General features: G+C 45.3%; 1 protein-coding gene across 1 annotated transcript in view; it reads left to right on the top strand.

The window, feature by feature from the left end:
* The first annotated feature begins 3,731 nt into the window (after positions 1–3,731).
* Positions 3,732–20,071, top strand: part of CABLES1 (Cdk5 and Abl enzyme substrate 1) — a 128,406-nt gene continuing 112,066 nt past the window's right edge. Inside the window, exon 1 of the mRNA XM_040431908.1 lies at positions 3,732–4,247. Within this exon, the coding sequence (XP_040287842.1) occupies positions 3,763–4,247 (485 nt within the window). The 5' untranslated portion in view covers positions 3,732–3,762. The remainder of the gene's footprint in view (positions 4,248–20,071) is intronic.

The raw sequence follows: 20,071 nt of genomic DNA, 5'->3' as shown, positions 1-20,071 counted from the left end.
GGACATGGGTTGCTAGATGACCGCTAGCACATCCGCAATACCCAGTCCCCATAGCTCTGTGTGCTTTTATTGTGTCAAAAAAACGATATGATACATATGCAAATTAACCTGAGATGAGTCCTGTATGTGAGATGAGTCAGGGATCCCACAACTAAACTAAGACCATGGGCATGTTCATCGTGGCCACCGGGACACAAATATGTATCCGGTGTGTGCCTGTGATGGCCGGGTGATTCATAATTCCTTATAAATCACCGGTTCCATGCTGTCTGCTACTCACCTTGTCCCGCTCCTGAAGCTCGCAGTCCTCTCTCCCCTGCAGACACAGATCGCGCTGCAGCACTGTGTAGGCGGGGCTTATGCAAATTTCCAGGCTGCAAGCTCTGCCCACACAGGTCGGCAGCGCGATCTGTGCCTGCAGGGTGAATGGTGGAGCTGGGAGAAGTCTTCCTGCTTCACCATTCAGATCGCTGCAGGCCTGAGGGAGGGGAGGAGCACGGTGAGTGACAGGACCCAGCTCCCTGAGCTCCAGCAATGAGCGCTTCCATCAGCATTGATGGAAGCGCTCATTGTTTCTAGGCTCTGGCACCCCGTAAGAGCTGGCACCCAGGGCGGACCGTCCCCTTCCTTAGCACGCCACTGCGCAGGGGTCCGGACAGCTGGCAACCACGGTCCGGATTTGGACCGCGATCCGCCAGTCAAGTACCCCTGGTCTAGAATATCACACTGCCTCCATCGGCATGTCTTATTCTCATACTGCATCTCTACTGTAGGTAAATGACACACATCCCCGTGTAAAAGAAAATGTGGCCAGGACACGTCTTCCATTCCTCATAGGTCCAGTTCTAATGCTTGCATGCAGATGGTAAGCACTTCTGGCAAAGGACTGTTCAGCATAGGCCTTGTCTGCAGCCAAACAGCCCCATAAGCAGTAAGCTGACACCTTTCTATAGTAGCCGGCATACAGTTTTCCAGTTATTTATGCTATGTTAGCTCTTCTGTGGCTCCAGACCCGACAGGCTACTCTTCCTACATACATCATTGAGCCTTGTGAGCCCATTACCCTGTTGCCAATTCATTTGGTGTCCTTTTTCGGGCTACTTTTGATAGGTTATAGCCAGGGGCGGACTGGGAACTTAAAGTGGCCCAGGAAAAAAAAAAAATCTCCCCATGTTTAGGGTGGGTCCAAGTTGACAGAAGGCAGGACAACACACACTGGCGTTTTGAATTATGTTTGTGAGATCCTTTTCAGGGATTTCACAAACGGTTCAAACTGATCAGTTGCGCCCCAATGCATTCTGAATGGATAAGGATCCGCTCAGAATGCATCAGTTTGGCTCCGTTTCGCCTCCATTCTGCTCTGGATGCGGACACCAAAACGCTCCTTGCAGCGTTTTGGTGACTGTCTGACTATGCAGAGCCAAACGGATCCGTCCTGACTTACAATGTAAGTCAATGGGGACGGATCCGGTTTCACTGACACAATATGGTTAATTTAAAAACGGATCCGTCCCCCATTGAATTTTTAATGTAAGTCAGGACGGATCCGTTTTGAATTAGACTTTTTTTAAAAAGAATAATGCAAACGGATCCGTTCTGAACGGATACAAGCGTTTGCATTATAGGTGCGGATCCGTCTGTGCAGATACCAGACAGATCCACACCTAAACGCAGGTGTGAAAGTAGCCTAAGGTAAGCCATATCCTAGCGTAAAATACTGTCCCATCTCAACCATATACTGTCCCTGGGCTCAGCATGCATGTTGGTACTTGCATCCCTGGATCCGATGAAAGCTGTAATGGCACCGGACGGGGTTAAAAGCAGAGTGTGCCTGGCGTGCAATCTGACCTGCATTCCCTGGATTTTGTGTAGCTATCATGGCCCATAACAGGTAGGAACTAGTGTTAGGGACCACTCCATAGAGGCGACCTTGACGTGGTGAGTGGCTTATTACGCTTTGGCCAAAATGTACACCAATGCCTCATCCAGCATAGAGGCAGGGCAGAGTGCTGGTTGCAGAGTGCGATTGCATTTGTGTTTTTACTTTTATATACTGTCCCTGGTTATACCTACCAGTGATGGACGAACATCGGCCGGGACGGTTCGCGAACGCGATCAAATGTTCACGAACCGCAACCGAAATTTTTGCAAAAAAATGACATTTTTCACTTTCTGTTGTAAAATTTTTCAAATATAACTACATTTCTATATAAACTTGGCTGCTCTCAGAACTCTGTAGAAATAAATGGAGCATGCTGGGAGTCGTAGTTTCACCACAGCTGGAGTGCCAAGGTTAGCCATCACTGCCCTAAGGTATTCGCTGATGGGCATAGTGAGTTCATGGAAGTTTTTATTTTTTGTCACAAGTTAGCGGAAAATGTTTTTTTTTTTTTCTTAAAAAGTCTCATATTCCACTAACTTGTGACAAAAAATAAAATTTTACATGAACTCACCATACCCCTCACGAAATACCTTGGGGTGTCTTCTTTCCAAAATGGGGTCACATATGGGGTATTTATACTGCCCTGGCATTTTAGGGGCCCTAAAGTGTGAGAAGAAGTCTGGAATATAAATGTCTAAAAAATTTTACGCATTTGGATTCCGTGAGGGGCATGGTGAGTTCATGTGAGATTTTGTTTTTTGTCACAAGTTATTGGAATATGAGACTTTGTAAGAAAAAACAAAAAAACAAGTGATCTTTATAGCGCTGCAGCAATTTTACGGTGTTTTTGCAGTGATCATAAAAAAAAATTCTGTCACAGCGGTGGGGCGGACTGAACGCAAGGGGACGACCAGAGGACCAGGTAGCAGGTATATCAGACGCTGTTAACAAAACAGCATCTGATATACCTTTCAGGGGTTAAAAAAATCGCAACTACAGCCTGCCAGCCAATGATCGCCGCTGGCAGGCTGTAGATCAGCTCGTTTACCTTCCGATCCTGTGAACGCGCGCTCCTGTGTGCGCGCGTTCACAGGAAATTTCGCCTCTCGCGAGATGACGCGCCGATGCGTCTAGGAGGAACAAACCGACCGCCTGCAGGATGCATCCCTGCGTTAGGCGGTCGGGAGGAGGTTAATCAGGGGACATTTTTATACGTCTTAAAGGGACATTCTCTGAAATGTGCCCTGTTGTAGCCTAGAAAAAAATAATTTTAGGTCACAGGAGTACGGGCCTTAAAAATTCAGATTATGTGGCTCGAGGTACATTATGCGGTCACTGAATAACAATTTTACTGTAGCCCACTGGTTTTTTTTGGGGGGGGGAACTGGTATATCACACCAGTAGAAATTATTTGTTCCAATAGCGTTTGTCACCATCTGTAGCTGAGGTAACGCAGCAAAACTGCAAACAAATGCTGCACCACCCAAATTCTCTATATAGCGCCGGCCATGTGCGGTCCGCAAAAGACATGGTGGTGTGAATGCACCCTAAGGGAAAGATCTGCACCTGGTGTGGGCTCCAAATCAGTGACAGGTGAATGAGGCACAAGTATATAAATGACACCATCCTAGATCCAGCTCTTCCCTGAGCTCCATTTGGGAATTTGGTCCTTGAAAACCCTGCCTAGGAATAAAAGCAGTGGCATGATGACAAGACTGATAGGTGCCCCCACTGTGCCATGCTGGCCATTACAGGGGGTAGGTGGCAGAGGACAGGGCACAGGAAGTGGCAGCGCCGGCTCCCGTCACACTGAGATCCCGCCCCGCCCGCTAGTCCCGCTGCACCGCTCGCATGCTGCACTCCGCGCTGACACATGCGCCATGGCGGCTGCCAACTGCAGCAATGGGCTCCTGACAGAAGGTGCCATGCAGTCCCAAGGTGCCCACAGCCTGGAGCACGCCCGGAGGCAGCAGCTCCTCATGGACCCCCGCAGGAGACAGGCTGCTCTCTCCTTTCTCACCAACATTTCTCTGGACGGGCGCCCTCTGCAGGAGTACAGAGCAGCGCAGAGTGAGGCAGGTGCAGCACAGAACGGCGGGCAGCAGCATCCGCAGTGGACGGAGCCGGGCAGCCCGCTCCCTGTCACCCCCCTGCACGGCAGAGGCAGCTGGGCCTCTCCGCAACTTGTGCGGGGCTCGGGACAGGAGCTGGCAGAGGCGGAGGACGCCTTCAACAGTGTGCCCGTCACCTCTGTGAGCAGGGGGCGCCTCAACTCCTACACCTATGGCATCCTGCCCGCTGCCTTCACCAGGACGTCCTGCCCTGACCCGCTGCTGTCCAGCGCCATGGATATCCCCAGGGCCAGGTGAGGACTCTCCAGTGTGATGTCACTGGACACCTTGTGGGTGACGTCACTGGCGCGGCTAGCTACCGGTTATATGATTCCAGGCTGTAAATATATATTCTGAGCTTATTTATTTTTTGGGGAGTGGGGGGCTGTTAGTCCCTAACTAGTGTTAAGCGAACTTGTGTTTCAAGTTCGGCGTCGGGTTATCGAAGTATCCCGTTATGGATTCTAAAATCCGTTATGGTCTGTGGTAGCGGAATCCATAACGGGATACTTCGATAACCCGAACTTTAGACGCCGAACTTAAAACACAAGTTCGCTCAACGCTATCCCTAACTAACACCCCCCTCCATTGGGTAAAAATGTTTCATTTTCATTTTTTTTTTAGAATTTTTTTCTTTCCTATAGAGAAGTCTGTGGGGAAAACGCTTGAAAAAAATGCCATACTGAAAGAATGCTGCAATAAAAAATAAATAAAAAAATGAAAAGATTTAAAATCCCTTTAACAAAAGTTCAATGTTTGTACGGTGCCTTATCATTTTGGTTTTATACCGCATGCAGTTTTTTTTTTTATGGGGCTTTTAGAAGTTTCTTTTTCTAAATTACTTTGTGGACCACAGTGAAAAGGAGATGTAAAAAGGCCAGAAAATATGGCAAAAGCTTCAGCATGGTGTGTTTTTTTTAAAAAAAGGCCAGCAACCTAAAAAGTTAAATAATTTTATAAAAAAAAATAACAGTAAAAAAAAAATGCCTGTGTCCCGGGTTTCATAATTTCTATAGACTTTCTGCTAACATCTACATTTTCACACGGCGTCACCGATTTTGTTTGGATGCGTTGTGGGAAACTCGCGCGAGTGCGCACGCAATTTTAGTCAGTTCTGTCTGCGATTGCGTTCAGTTTTTTTTCTGCGCGAGTGCAAAGTGTTTTAATGCGTTTTGCACGTGCGTGATAAAAAACTGAATGTGGTACCCACACCCGAACCCGGACTTCTTCACTGAAGTTCGTGTTCTGTAGATTTTATTATTTTCCATTATAACATGGTTATAATGGAAAATAATAGCATTCTTAATACAGAATGTTAAGTAAAATGTCCCTTGAGGGTTAAAAAAATTACACACCTCATCCACTTGATCGCGCAGCCGTCTTCTTTCTTTCTTTCTTCTTGCAGGACCTGCGCTGACGTCATCGCGCTCACCACGTAGTGAGCGCGGTGACGTCCGCTCAGGCCCTGCTGAATGAAGATAGAAGGATCTTGGAATACCCCTTTAAGGTTTCAGCTACATGGCAACGTGTGTCATGCGATATTTCAATGGTGTTGCAGTGCGACTTGGCTCACCATGTGGTGAGCGTGGTGACGTCAGCTCAGGTCCTGCTGAATGAAGATAGAAGGATCTTGGAATACCCCTTTAAGGTTTCAGCTACATGGCAACGTGTGTCGTGCGATATTTCAATGGTGTTGCAGTGCGACTTGCAATAACTGCGACTGTTGCAAAAAAAAAAAATCCATTCAAGTCATATTATTTTGTAACTGTCGCAGTTGCATTGCGACACCATTGAATGAAATGTCACACGATATTCATGTAGTCATACGCTTTTGTTTTGTGGGACTTTTCTGTGACTTGCTGTCGCACGACACTTGTCGCCGTACCGTAAAAGGGTTCTCCACTTTGGACATTCCCTACTTGCTAGGCATGGAAAAAATTAGCAGTTGTGTGGACAGCCTCGCACGTTCCCATTGAAAACAATGGACACAGATATCATTCACGTGAATGTTCTGTGTGATATAAAAGGCTTGTCATTGGTTGTGTCACAAAAAGTAGTAGCGTCTTCGAAAGACGTCGTTTTTTTTTTTTTTTTTTTTCAATCGTGACTATGTAATTACGTTTCACTTTGTGCAGCATTGGTCTTTGGTCTTTTCACATCACGGATTCCTTTCAAGTCAGACATGACTATTATGCCACATCCGGTTTCGGGTGGATCCTAAAATAGGGTTTTCCCGTTAAAGAGGTTTTCTGAGAATCAAAACTTATACCTATCTACTGGGTGTCTGCTACCTGGGATCTGACTTCTAGGACCCCCCCCACTGCTCACGAGAACGAGGTGTCCCATGTCCCACATTTGAATGGAGTGGCAGGTTAGCTGAACATTGTACTCCTCTTCGGCAATCCCTTAGAATTTAAATGTTCATACAGGGAACGCAGGACCCTTTTCTTTTGGTCTGTGGGGTCCCAGTGGTCGGACTCCCAGCACTCAAGATAGGTGATCATTTTATTTCCGGGAAAACTTCTTTAAATGGGTTGTCCAAGATAATTAATAATCTTGGAGAAGTCCTTTAATAGCCTAAATGATTACATTTTGTTAGACTCTCGCCATTCTCTGCGTCGCTGGCCTGGCTCTGCTGCTGCATTTGGCAGACTGCAGCAGGGTCATGTCAAGATATGGGATGTGACCTCTGCAGCCAATACTGTCCTCAGCAGTCTAAAGTATCTTAGCAGGACCAGCGACGGTGCTGGAGAAAGGAGTCAGAATAAGATCATTTATATTTAAGGCTGTTAACAGGTTTGTCTGAGTCTTTGAATTACCTCCGACAACCCTATTAAGTTGGGGTTCGGACCAAGAATCCAGCATGTTGTGATCTACAAAATTGCAACTGAGCCCTTTTATGTCATATGGGGGTCTGAAAGTAAGACCTACCACTGATCAGACTTTGGTGGCATATTCATTGATTAGGGCTAGTTTTACATTAGCGCTAGACATCTCCATCAGGCTGTTCTGGCATGGAGCAGCCTGCCGGAGATGTCTGGATCCGGCATTGCTGGACACTACCTGATACCCACCGGCCCCATTAACTATAAAGGGGACCTGCGGAGATCCGGACACAACCCGGCAAATATGCTGAGAATTGGCTGGACGAAAACCGCGTCGGTCCCCATTATAATTTATGGGGCCAGACGGCAACGTGGAATGAAGAGATATTCGGCAGGGATATAAAACCGCTAGTGTGAAACTAACATAAATCCAGGATACTGGGAAAATAAGGCACGCTGGATATATTCTGAGCTGTTTGCCGTACTTGGCATGCCCAGAGTGATTTGGATGAGATCCTTCATCAGGCCATCAGCTTATTTTATGTTGTCTTGTGTGGAGCATGTTGTGTATTCTTCTATGGTAATGACAATGGTTATTGTGAAGATTCTCCTTGTACTAATTACTTGGACGTGAACTATGTCTCACTTTTCATCCTGTTCACTAGAACATGTGAGGGGAACTACTCGGTGAACCCGCCCTGCAGATGAAGCAGCTCATTACTGTGCTGTGCATTCCAAGAAACCGCAGCGCCATCTCAATTTGTTGTTGTACGGACTGGTGGTCATAAATCCTTTGCTTCCTTTAACCCTATCTGGTTGTTCCTTCAACTGTTGTAAAAAGGCAGACTTCAGCTGATATGCTGCATCGAGCAGAGGTGGACGCATGTTCACATAGGCGCCATCATTCCCTTTGTTTTGCTCCGTTATTGGAACTGATCAATGAATATAAGGGAAGTGTCAGATTCAGCATATAACTGACAGGAACGGAGCCAAACACATACCGTTGACTATAATGGGGAACATTTCGTATTTTTTTTTTTTTTTGCAAACAAAAAAGTGCTGCATACAGGACATTTTTCTTTGCTATTTTTGGCAAACTCTGGGATGGAGGCCCCAAAAAGAGCCTCCAGCGCATATGAGAACTTGCCTTAAAGCGGTTGTTCATCTCGGGGCCAACCAGCCCCGTGGAGGGAATCCTATTCAATTGTTCCCAGCCAGGAGTTCCAGCTCCTTCGCTGCCTCTGCACATTACCAGTCTCCCCGCGTCAACATCTGGTGGCTGCCGCGTCAACATCTGGTGGCCACAATGGTCAGTCTTTCCGAAAGGCCCCAAGGGTGGACAACTCGTCTTAGGGATCATGCACACAAACATATTTTTTTGTCCGCATCCGATCTGCCTTTTCTTTTTGCAGGTCCGATGCGGACCCATTCGCTTCACTGGAGCCGCAAAACATGCGGAAAGCACATCTGTGTGTTGTCCGCATCTGTATGCCCGTTCTGCGGCTTTGCAAAAAAAATAGAATATGTCCTATTCTTGTCCATTTTACGGACAGGCATAGCACAGTTCTATAGAGGGCAGGATGTTCTGTTCCGCAAAATGCAGAACACACATGGCCAGTATCCATGTTTTGCGGATACTCAGTTTGCGAACCGCAAAAACGCCAACGCCGTGTGCATGAGCCCTAAAGGCTTTCCCATGATCAGTATTTGATCAGAATTTTACATCAGTATTTGTAAGCCAAAACAAGGAGTGAAACCTGTAGAGAAATAAATAATGGAAATATTTTAACAAATCTCATCTACATGCTGCGGACGTTTTTCGACAACATTTTAAATCCACAGCACATCCGTTTATGATCAGAACCTGCACTCTTTCAGTATTTGTGGATTTTGGTCATACGCTGCTGATTTTCCACAGCAGCTCTGACCAAAATCGGCACCAAACTGTGTAGATTTTGCATTGGATTACGGGGCATAGATCCTGCGGATTTCACTCTCTGCCTTGCAAATGGTCAAATCCATGTGTCAGGATCACCGACTTAAGCCTTATGCACACGTCCGTGGAACACCGGCCTGGATTCCTGTTCAGAGCAGGAGCGCACGGCGTCATTGGTTGCTATGACGCCGTGCGCTTCGTGCCGCCGCTGCTGTACAGTAATACACTGGTATGATCTACTGTACTGTACAGCAGCGGCGGCACGAAGCGCACGGCGTCATAGCAACCAATGACGCCGTGCGCGCATGCTGTCAGCAGGAATCCAGGCCGGTATCTCACGGTCCGTGTTCCACAGACGTGTGCATGAGGCTTTACTGTAGATGCAGGATGGGAGCCTGCAGTGTCACGCTGGCCCTCCCTCTGTCAGCACTCCATCATCCAAAACGAATCAATCTCAGCTGCCACCACTCGTCAAATCAGGCTGACGGGACACCTTGCATTAAATAACACCTAAGTATTCTCTACAACTGCTAGCATTCACTGATTAATAGCATACTATAGGTAATGCTTCTACGGTCATGGAATCGTTAGAAGGCTCTTATTAAAGTGAAGCTTTAATATAAAAAAAAAGGACAGTGCATTCAAACAATGGGGTTATCATAGAAAATACCACATAAAATATAGACATATACAGATAATGTAAAATAACAGTTTGAAAAATAAAAGGGATAAATCCAGAACTTACTACGTTACGCGATGGATAAGTCCGGTTGCCTGGGGAAGCAGAAATATCGGTCAGTCTGTCCATCTAGTGATCCCCAAAGAAATGACCGTTTGCCCAAAGAAATGACCGTTGGAAAGTGGCCATGGTTAGGTATGTTACGTCACAAACTCACTCCGGTAAGAGGCTCCATAGGCATTTACCACATTGATTTAACAGGTTTCAACTGTAAAAAAAACAAACATTTATGGGAAAAACACATATTTTTTGCAGTGCATTTTTGATGCCGTTTTAAAACGTGACACAAAAGCAAGGTGTAAACCTGGCCCACCGATCTGAATAACTTGGCTCCACTAGTACTGCTTGGGATATTGTTTAGGCCGGGGAGACACTCGACATGAGAATTGTGATGTCGCTTTGCATCATCTCATCTGATTGTCTATAGGGTAACGACACGACATGGAACATACTGCGATGTGACGGTAGTGCAAAATCCAAAACAAGTTCATAGATCATAGACCACAATGCAAGACACGTGCAATTTGTCTGTCTTTTAAAGCAAATAGCTGTAAAATAGTCAAAAAGGTGCTCACATTTTTTGGGTTTCAGGTCGTTTCAGAGACTTGTTGTGCGACACATGTCACGTTGTAGCCCCCAGCCTTAGTGCTCATGCACACAGCTGTTGCCTCGCCGTGGCTGCATTGCAGCCCGCATACGGGAGTCCACAATACACTGGGCACCGGCCTTGTTCACAACGCATCACGGATGCGGATCCATTCACTTGAAAGGCTCTGCAAACCCGGAGATGCAGTGTGGAAGCACGGATCGGAACCCCACGGAAGCACTACTGCTTCCGTGATATTTCTGTCCGTGCCTCCGCAGTGAATGGGTCCGCAATCCGCATACGGCTGCCCCACGGTCGGTGCCCATGCATTGCGAAGCGCAAATTGTGGTCCGGCCAGCACACAACCATGAGCCCTTATTCTGAGAACCTAATCAAGCTTTTTTATGGTTTTCACAGTGTTATGAACATCTACTGTAAATGTAATCCTTGAGCTTTATGCCTACAAACACAGAATTCATTCATTTCACTCACTGCTTTGTTAAATAAGCTTAAACTCACATTTGCACCTTGCTGTGAACAAAGTCTAAAATGCATCGTATTAACACAATGAGGGTCACTTACTAACGCCAGTCTGGCGTCAAAAAAAGTTTCAAGACCCCTTTTTGTGGCCTTTTAACACCCCTGCAACAATATTTTGTAGCACATGGAATTTTAATTACATCCTTGCCACTGGGGAGTGGTTGGGACAGTGCAGGAAAATGTCCCCCGTAAATTCATTGGAAGCAGGTGTAAGGCTGGGTTCACACAGGTGTTGCGGGTGACGTGCGGGAACATATACGGGTGCAAAGCATTTTTGGTTCTGGTTTGGGTTAGGTGTTGTGTATATTTTTTTATTTTCCTTTATAACATGGTTATTAGGGAAAATAATAGCATTCTTAATACAGAATGCTTAGTAAAATAAGGATGGAGGGGTAAAAAAATAATAATAATAATTTAACTCTGTCTTCATCTTTGATCTGTGAGAAAAAGGACCTGTGGTGACGTCACTGCGCTCATCACATGGTCCATCACCATGGTAAAAGATCATGTGATGGACCATGTGATGAGCGCAGTGACGTCACCACAGGTCCTTTTCCTCAAAGAAGAAGAAAGAAGAGAAGCCGGGCTGCGCAAACAAGTGGATTAAGGTGAGTTTACTTATTTTTTATTTTTTAACCCCTCCATCACTATTTTACTATGCATTCTGTATGAAGAATGCTATTATTTTCCCTTATAACCAAGTTATAAGAGAAAATAATAAAGATTGGGTCCCCATCCCAATCTTCACCTAGCAACCATGCGTGAAAATCGCACCGCAGCCGCACTTGCTTGCAGATGGTTGCGATTTTCACGCAGCCCTATTCACTTCTATGGGGCCTGCGTTGCGTGAAAAACGCACAATATAGAGCATGCTGCAATTTTCACGCAACACGCACAAGTGATGCGTGAAAATCACGGCTCATGTGCACAGCCCCATAGAAGTGAATGGGTCTGGATTCAGTGCGGGTGCAATGCGTTCACCTTACGCATTGCATCCAGCGCCGAAAACTCGCCCGTGTGAAAGGAGCCTAAATGTTGGTAAAAATAAAACTCTAGTCCCTCCAGGTGCATGGACTACGGGAGGATGCGCCTAATTTATAATGAGGCTTGGGCAACCCTTGTAAATGGTCTAAAAAATTTTAGGTTTACAAACCAAATTTCCACAGGGATTTTAAGGAGGATTTCTTTGCGCACCGAATCTGCACCAAAATCCGCATGTGATACTTGCCGATTTTGCCCCAATCTCACCCTTTGGGACCGACTGTCTCCACCATTCCATGGATTTTGAAAGGGATGGCATTGTGCATGTGTAATCACCCCTTAATTCAAATTCAGGAAATGGGGTCCAAGCAATCAGACCCCAGCGACCATAGATTTATCTCTTATCCTTTGGGTGGCCACCTCACAAACAACCTCTTCAATATGATATGGGATGATGTTTGGTTCCGGCTCCTGAGAACCCTCGGCAAGCAGCTGAATTTTCTGTGGTCAAGTTTCCTGAGCTGCAGGAAAAAGGTAGTATTACATGGGGGCAATTCAGATGGAGTCCAACACTGCAGGAGCTCTTGCTTCTCCACTCTGGCTCACAGTGGTAGAGAATGGTAGATGCAGGAATAAAGGGACTGTGATGGATCCAAAGCCACACTATGGACATCACTATGAGCACCCCACTAAAAATCAATGAGGGAATGACCAGAATTACATCCATGAAAGAGGTTTGGTTAATTAAGAACAAAGAAATTAATGGTCCTTTTTCTTGGGCCGATAATTAGGCCAGTTATCGGGGAAGAGTGTTTGTAGGAACGCTGGTTCCTGATAAGTGGCTCCTGTAAAAGGTGCTGACAATCACCCAATGAAACACGTTCATCAGATGATTGGACTTTTCGGCCAGGACCTAAAATCAATGGGAAGAATTGATTATTTTCCCCCACGCCACTTTTTTTAAAGTAGATATGTCACAAACGCAGAATCCACAAGAAATGTGCTGCCAACACTTAGAAGTGGGATATTTTATGCCTCAATTACATGCTCCAGAAAAAAAAATCAGCTGACCGCCCCGCAGGATTTTACAATCGGCAGACTGTTCATTACCATTTTCCACACTGAATAGATGCAGGTTAGTTCTACTGAACTTCACTGAGCTAAATCTGCATTCTGATCTGTGGCAGAGATTGAACATGTGCAGATATATAAAACAAATTCTCTTCAACATCCACAATGTATTTGCCTAGTGCATATCCTGTGAACTTACCTTAATAAGATTTTAGGCAAGAGCAAGAATGGCATCTTAGGGCATGTTTATTATTGGCCTTATTTCACAGTTGCCCGTCTGGGAAAATAACTTAGGGGATCTAGTCTAACTCCTTAGACACAGCCACTTACAATTATCCCTCATCCACTAAATTTTATAGTAGGCGCTATGGAGATGATTTGTCACCTCCCTGTGCCTCTATTTGCCATAAAAGTAAACTCAGTGTTTGAGGGTTTAAAACGCCACTTGCTACAAAGTTTGTCACAATGTCACGAGGGTATCAAGAGCCACGTCTGACTCCGTTATACCCGGGGTCAGGAAGTCGCAGCGGGTGGCTGCGCGCTCTATATCTAAAGATCATGGTGTTTCTTAGTTATTGTTTTCTGTGTTTGCCTTGCTATCCTTTTTGTCTCTCTCAGGGATCCGTAGCTTCTCCTCCTCAGCTGTTTCGTGTCTGCCACTCCCTACCTCCTTATATTCTCCCCTCACACTTCTCTAGTTGCCAGTTATAGAGCTTCCTGCCTGGACATCTATACTGACCCACTGGAGTGGTTAATCCTGGTTGTTGTTCCTGTGTGCTACCCTCCGGATCCCTGTTTGGCTTATTGTTGTCTCCTGTTGTCGCCCACCTGGGAATATATGTTGAGTCTGTGTTGTCTGTCCTCCCCTTGGTGTTTTCCCTTAGAGTTAGTGGTGCGGACTAGTGTTCCCATCGCCCTGTTCACTACCTAGGGCTCAGCTCAGGGAAAGCCAGGGCTTTAGGCACGTGATCGGCGTACGGGTGAGGAACCCGTCTAGGGACGTCAGGGCAGCCAGGTGCCAGCCGCCAGGTGAGTCGGGGGTCACCATCTTCCCTCTCACTTGGGCAGGGCCTTCCTCGTTCCCTCCCTCTGTGTCACGTATGTGATAGCCACGCCGACCATGATACACAAGTGACATTTCTGCGATGCCCTTGTCACTCTTAGAAAAGGGACCATGGTGAGGATGGGGCACCTGGTTTGCCACATGCACCTTCATTTGCACTTGTTTTCATTCTGGCGCATGGACTGCCATAGTGTGCGCCTAAAGTAATAAATTACTTGCATTCTCTGGCAGCGCAGGAGTCTTTGATAAATCTCCACCTATGTTTTCTGGTATGTAGCGTTCTGCGGGCATCTGCCAAACCCAGCTTCATCCATCAGAATATCATATAGTGAAATGTGATTTATCACTCCAGAGAACACATTTCCTCTGCTACACTTGGCACTGGACATGGAGATCTTAGGCCTGTGGGCAGATACTGAACACGGGTACCAAAATCATGAACCTCTTGACAGACAGTTAATGTTCTGAAGTTACTTTCATTGTATTCACTGCCTGAATAAATGGTGAAAAACACATTGATTTATTAACATTGGGCTTAAGAAGGATCGAGCAAAAAAAACAATATTTTTGCCCTATCCTTTTGGTCTCCTGTGAAATAAGCCACCACCAAAAGTGTCTGGCAGCAGCTTTTTCCCGTCTTCAAACTGAATACACAAAGTTCGGCTGCCAGCTATTGAATGTGTATGGCCTTTCTTACTAGCCAAAATACCCATTCAGGCTTAGATAGTAAAGTAGAAAGAGACAGAGGGACAGACAGAACACTATTCATCTGTCACTTGTACTACCATACATCTCTAACTCAATATTCCTGTATTTTTTCACTGAACTTCCTGTCCTCTTCCTAACATCTAAACTAATGTATCTGAACCCTAATTTGTCGTATGGTGTATCCATGGGAGGGTCATTAGACAATTGTAGGGCTAAAGTGTGTTAGAGTTACTGTATGTCAGCATGGCATCTGGCTCTAGTAGGTGGCTCTATGCGTTGACCATCAAGAATGAGTCTTTGAAGGACAGGCACCACACTGGCTCCAGTGGCTTCCAAAGTGGGTAACAAGCCCAGTTTTGGAGTATCAGGAACACACATCTCAGACCGGGCCCAAGTCATATTCAGCACTTGGGAGTGACTCTTATAAATGTCCCTGGTACCTATGGGGACCCGTAAACGCCTTCCTATAGGTTGAGAATGAGGAGAAGCAATGTAACTGGTCATAGGAGCTAGAGTAGGTTTATGGTAGTATAGGAGACAGTTCAGGAAAAAAAGCTAATATCTGCTCTTCAACCCTAGGCCAGATAGAGGCCTGTGCACTCTATCTGGCCCAGGGAGCAAAAACTCCACAGTTCCCACAAGATAATTAATTCTGGACTATATGGTGTGTAGCTGGTCAGATTCAGCAAGACCCAGCATGTGAGAAATGGAAGATTAGAAAACAACATCGAAGTAGCGAAATAAGAACTACTTTCCCACTGAAAATCTTTTAAGATGCCCACAATGTTTGCTGTTTCTGATGCCTCTAGTCTTTCCCACACCAATCCCTGAAATAATGGGTCTGAATGTAGGGGGAAAAGACTTATGTACTTTGGGCAAAGAATGAAAAATTGTCATTATGGGTTTGATACACATAAGTAATCGTACATAAAATATCTAATACTCCTGCAGTTAATCCTTCTTGTAAAACCCTTTTAAAGGGGTTTTCTGAGACTTTTTAACCGATGACCTATCTGATCGGTGGGAGTAACCTGTAAGCAATGTGGTCTTCTCACAGCTTTCCCTAGGCCGGTGACGTCACGTTCATCGGTCCCATGGCTTAGGCGCAGTTCACGTGAATTGTGCTGATCTGCGCTACCACGAAGGGCACTATACAATGTAGAGACACACCAGTGCCTTCTAAAACAGCTGATCAGCAGGGGTCCCAGATGTCAAACTCCCACTGATCAGATATTGATGACTTATCCAGAAGGTGGGTCATCAGTCAAAACATCTCAGAAAGCCCCTTTAAGCTTGGTCTGGTCTGGGGTACCTTAGTAGGATACATAGATATTTTTGATAAGTATTGTCATCATAAAGAAGGTGATATAACTTGTACAGGCCGCATTCAGTACTACAACCGTGCCCCCTTATCTGCTGCTCTCCTCATCGGGTCTGGATTGGATTTGAATTCTTTACTAGCCAGATGTTCTGCGTGGCTTAAGTTATCAGAAGTACTGTTATGAGTATGACTCAATCTCGCCAGGTTACTTTCCACCTTCTCCTGAAATCTATAAATTGTGGGGGACCATGACACTAAGGCCTCATGCACACGACCGTTGTTGTGTTCCGTTCCACAAAATGGGGTTCCGCTGTTCCGTTATCCGTTTCAGTTTTTGTTTCCGTGTGTCTTCCTTTATTTTTGGAGGACCACCAGACATAAAGGAATGTAAAAAAAAAAGTCTAAGACAAGTTTGCCATGCAAATGATAGGAAAAAAATGGACGCGGACGCGGATGACAATCTTGTGTGCCTCCGCGTTTTTTAGCGGTCCCATTGACTTGAATTGGTCCGCAAACCGTTGTCCGCGATAGGACAGGTTATATTTTTTGACGGACTGGAATCACGGACGCGGGTGGCAAACGGTGCATTAGCCGAGTTTTCAACGGACCCATTGAAAATCAATGGGTCCGCAGAAAATCACGAAAAACGGAGCAACGGACACGGCATGAAACAACGGTCGTGTGCATGAGGCCTCAAGGATAGAAATCAGGATTTTTGATAGGGAAAGGAGCAAGCACACCACTGTGGGTCAGGTTAGATTCACACTGCAAACATTGGAAAATCAATAAATGAGTTTGATTAGGATTCTGTCTGCACCTCTCCTACTGTATTCTACCCTGCTTTCCTGTCTGAGTCTGATTAGGAATTTAAAACCAATTATTGATGAACCAATAATAAAAGTGAATGCTAAATGAATTACCGTAGTATCCAGAATAGTTAATGAAGTGCTTGATGTCACTTTCAGAGGCAGTTCAGAACTTATAATGTTAAAAAATATATATACTGGGCACACTCACTTATGTAGACTCATATATTTTATTTGTAGTGTAAAGTACAATCAATTATTCTAAAACACATATACTACAATCAAGCAATATAAAAACACATTAGTACAATAAAACCCATAAGTATAGAATAAATAGTAGGACCAGTGGTAAATAGGGTGGAGATGGTGTATATCAGTCCATACAAAAGTTAGAAAAAATGAATAAATAGATAAAATGGAAGTATATCTCCACTGATAGCTTGAGCTAATGTGGTGGCTGGCTCCACAAGTGCTACCAGGGTCACAGTCCTGATTCGCTGGGAGAAAATGCAGCTATAGTCAAACAGAATTCACTTGAGTGGGTATGCTTGCGGCGTCCCGCTACTACTCACTGTTCAGTGCGATTCCTTCTGCAGGTAAAGTTGGAAACAAATTGTCTTTATCGGCTGCTACTGCAAAGCCTGAAAGATACTGTGTCTTTTTCTCTGTGCCTTTACGGTCCTCTGACTGCCGTTCCGTGATAACAAGAAGCCGGTCAGCACTGGGACTCAAGAATGCTTTTTCCCTCGTCGGTTTAATGTGCGACACACTCCTCGTGTGTTTGCACTTGTAGATCCCGGCGTCTCAGGGATTTGGTCAGGCACGGAGTTCACAAAGACTTCAAATTGCCGCACGGCTCTGGATAATACAAGCACGTACTCCTTGGGGTTGTTCCGGGGGGCTCCTCACCAAACGCGTTTCGGGGTACTTGCCCCTTCTTCACTGAAGAAGGGGCAAGTACCCCGAAACGCGTTTGGTGAGGAGCCCCCCGGAACAACCCCAAGGAGTACGTGCTTGTATTATCCAGAGCCGTGCGGCAATTTGAAGTCTTTGTGAACTCCGTGCCTGACCAAATCCCTGAGACGCCGGGATCTACAAGTGCAAACACACGAGGAGTGTGTCGCACATTAAACCGACGAGGGAAAAAGCATTCTTGAGTCCCAGTGCTGACCGGCTTCTTGTTATCACGGAACGGCAGTCAGAGGACCGTAAAGGCACAGAGAAAAAGACACAGTATCTTTCAGGCTTTGCAGTAGCAGCCGATAAAGACAATTTGTTTCCAACTTTACCTGCAGAAGGAATCGCACTGAACAGTGAGTAGTAGCGGGACGCCGCAAGCATACCCACTCAAGTGAATTCTGTTTGACTATAGCTGCATTTTCTCCCAGCGAATCAGGACTGTGACCCTGGTAGCACTTGTGGAGCCAGCCACCACATTAGCTCAAGCTATCAGTGGAGATATACTTCCATTTTATCTATTTATTCATTTTTTCTAACTTTTGTATGGACTGATATACACCATCTCCACCCTATTTACCACTGGTCCTACTATTTATTCTATACTTATGGGTTTTATTGTACTAATGTGTTTTTATATTGCTTGATTGTAGTATATGTGTTTTAGAATAATTGATTGTACTTTACACTACAAATAAAATATATGAGTCTACATAAGTGAGTGTGCCCAGTATATATATTTTTTAACATTATTTATTCACTTGAGAGGAAGGGCGGATCCTCTTTTACTGGCAGCACCTCGTCCTAATTTTTCCTCAGTCCTGTGCGTCTCACTAATCTGTAGTTCAGAACTTATGTTGTAAGTATTCAGAGGACTGGTGTTTTTATACGAACCTTCAGCCGTGAATGTCCCTACTCTGTGATTTTATTTCTGGTCTATCCACTTTGCTGGTACTTTAAGATGCTGTGGATTTCCTGCACCCAAATCCACAGTGGCAAACCTGCAGCATAAATGTCCCATGTCGCCATATGCTTTTGGGTGCATTAATCATTGCATTAAACTATTTTTAAGTGATTTTTTAAATTGGTCTTTAGTAAACGTTTTTAATGGTTTTTCCCTCTACAACCTTAACTTTCAGTGCATTTGCAGACCATTTCTTTCTGCTTTTTCTTTTCTTTCCATCAAGTAGCTACAGTGACAGTTCGATATGTAGCCCTTATCTCTGAACTTCTGGCAGCTCATAAACACTCATTATAGCTAATAATAATCATCTTAATTTATATAGCGCCAACATATTCCTCATTACTTTACAATTCAGGGGTTCATGTACAGTCATAAATTACATAGCAACAGACAAGTCAATAATTAGAAGAAACGGAATGAGGGCCCTGCTCTCAAGAGCTTACAATTAATGAGGAGATAGGGGGGCACAAAAGGTAAAAGTGCTTGTTTTGTGCAATGGTCCAGCCCCTTTGGGAAAATAGGGGAGTAGATATAAGGCTACTTTCACACTCGCGTTTGGTGCGGATCCGTCATGGATCTGCACAGATGGATCCGTTCAGATAATACAAACGTCTGCATCCGTTCAGAATGGATCCGTTTGTATTATCTTTAACATAGCCAAGACGGAACCGTCTTGAACACCATTGAAAGTCAATGGAGGATTGTGTGTCAGAACGGATCAGTTTGGCTCAGTTTCGTCAGACGGACACCAAAACGCTGCAAGCAGCATTTTGGTGTCCGCCTCCAAAGCGGAATGGAGACTGAACTGATACAAACTGATGCATTCTGAGCGGATCCTTTTCTATTCGGAATGCATTAGGGCAAAACTGATCCGTTTTGGACCGCTTGTGAGAGCCCTGAACGGATCTCACAAACGGAAAGCCAAAACGCCAGTGTGAAAGTAGCCTAAAGCTACATGAGCCGGTCATGAGCAGATATCTGTAGTGCTTCTCAATGCATGGGTGTGGTGGAGAGTTTGGTGGAGGATCAGGGTCAGGAACAGATAAATAAATGGGCTATATATGGAGAGGAGTTAGATCAGGGGATGTGACTGGCCACCCTAAAAAGATGTGTTTCTAGGGAGCGCCTAAAACTGTGTATATTGTGATTTAACCTAATTTTATTTGGGTAGGGCATTCCAGAGAACTGGTGCAGCTAGAAAGAAATCTTGGAGCCGGGAGTGAGAGGTTCGGATTATGGTGGATGTCAGTCGTAAGTCGTTTGTAGATCGTAGAGCATGGATAGGGTGGTAGACAGAGATGAGGGAGTTTGTAGGACTTTGTGGGTGAGAACAAGCAGATTAAATTGGATTCTATACTGTATGGGCACCCAGTGCAATCACTGGCACAGAGTGGAGGCATCAGAGTAGCGGTTAGACAGACAGATCAGCCTGGCTGCTGTGTTCAGGATAGATTGCAGAGGGGAAAGTCTGGTGAGGGGGAGCACAATTAATAGTGAGTTACAGTAATCGAGGCTGGAATGGATCAGGGCATAAGAGATTTTGTTGTTTCTGTAGTGAGAAAATTCTCGAGTTGATTAGTA

The sequence above is a fragment of the Bufo bufo genome, chromosome 5 (assembly GCF_905171765.1).
Source record: "Bufo bufo chromosome 5, aBufBuf1.1, whole genome shotgun sequence".
Taxonomy (NCBI): Eukaryota; Metazoa; Chordata; class Amphibia; order Anura; family Bufonidae; genus Bufo; species Bufo bufo.
This window is presented reverse-complemented; position numbering and strand designations above follow the sequence as displayed.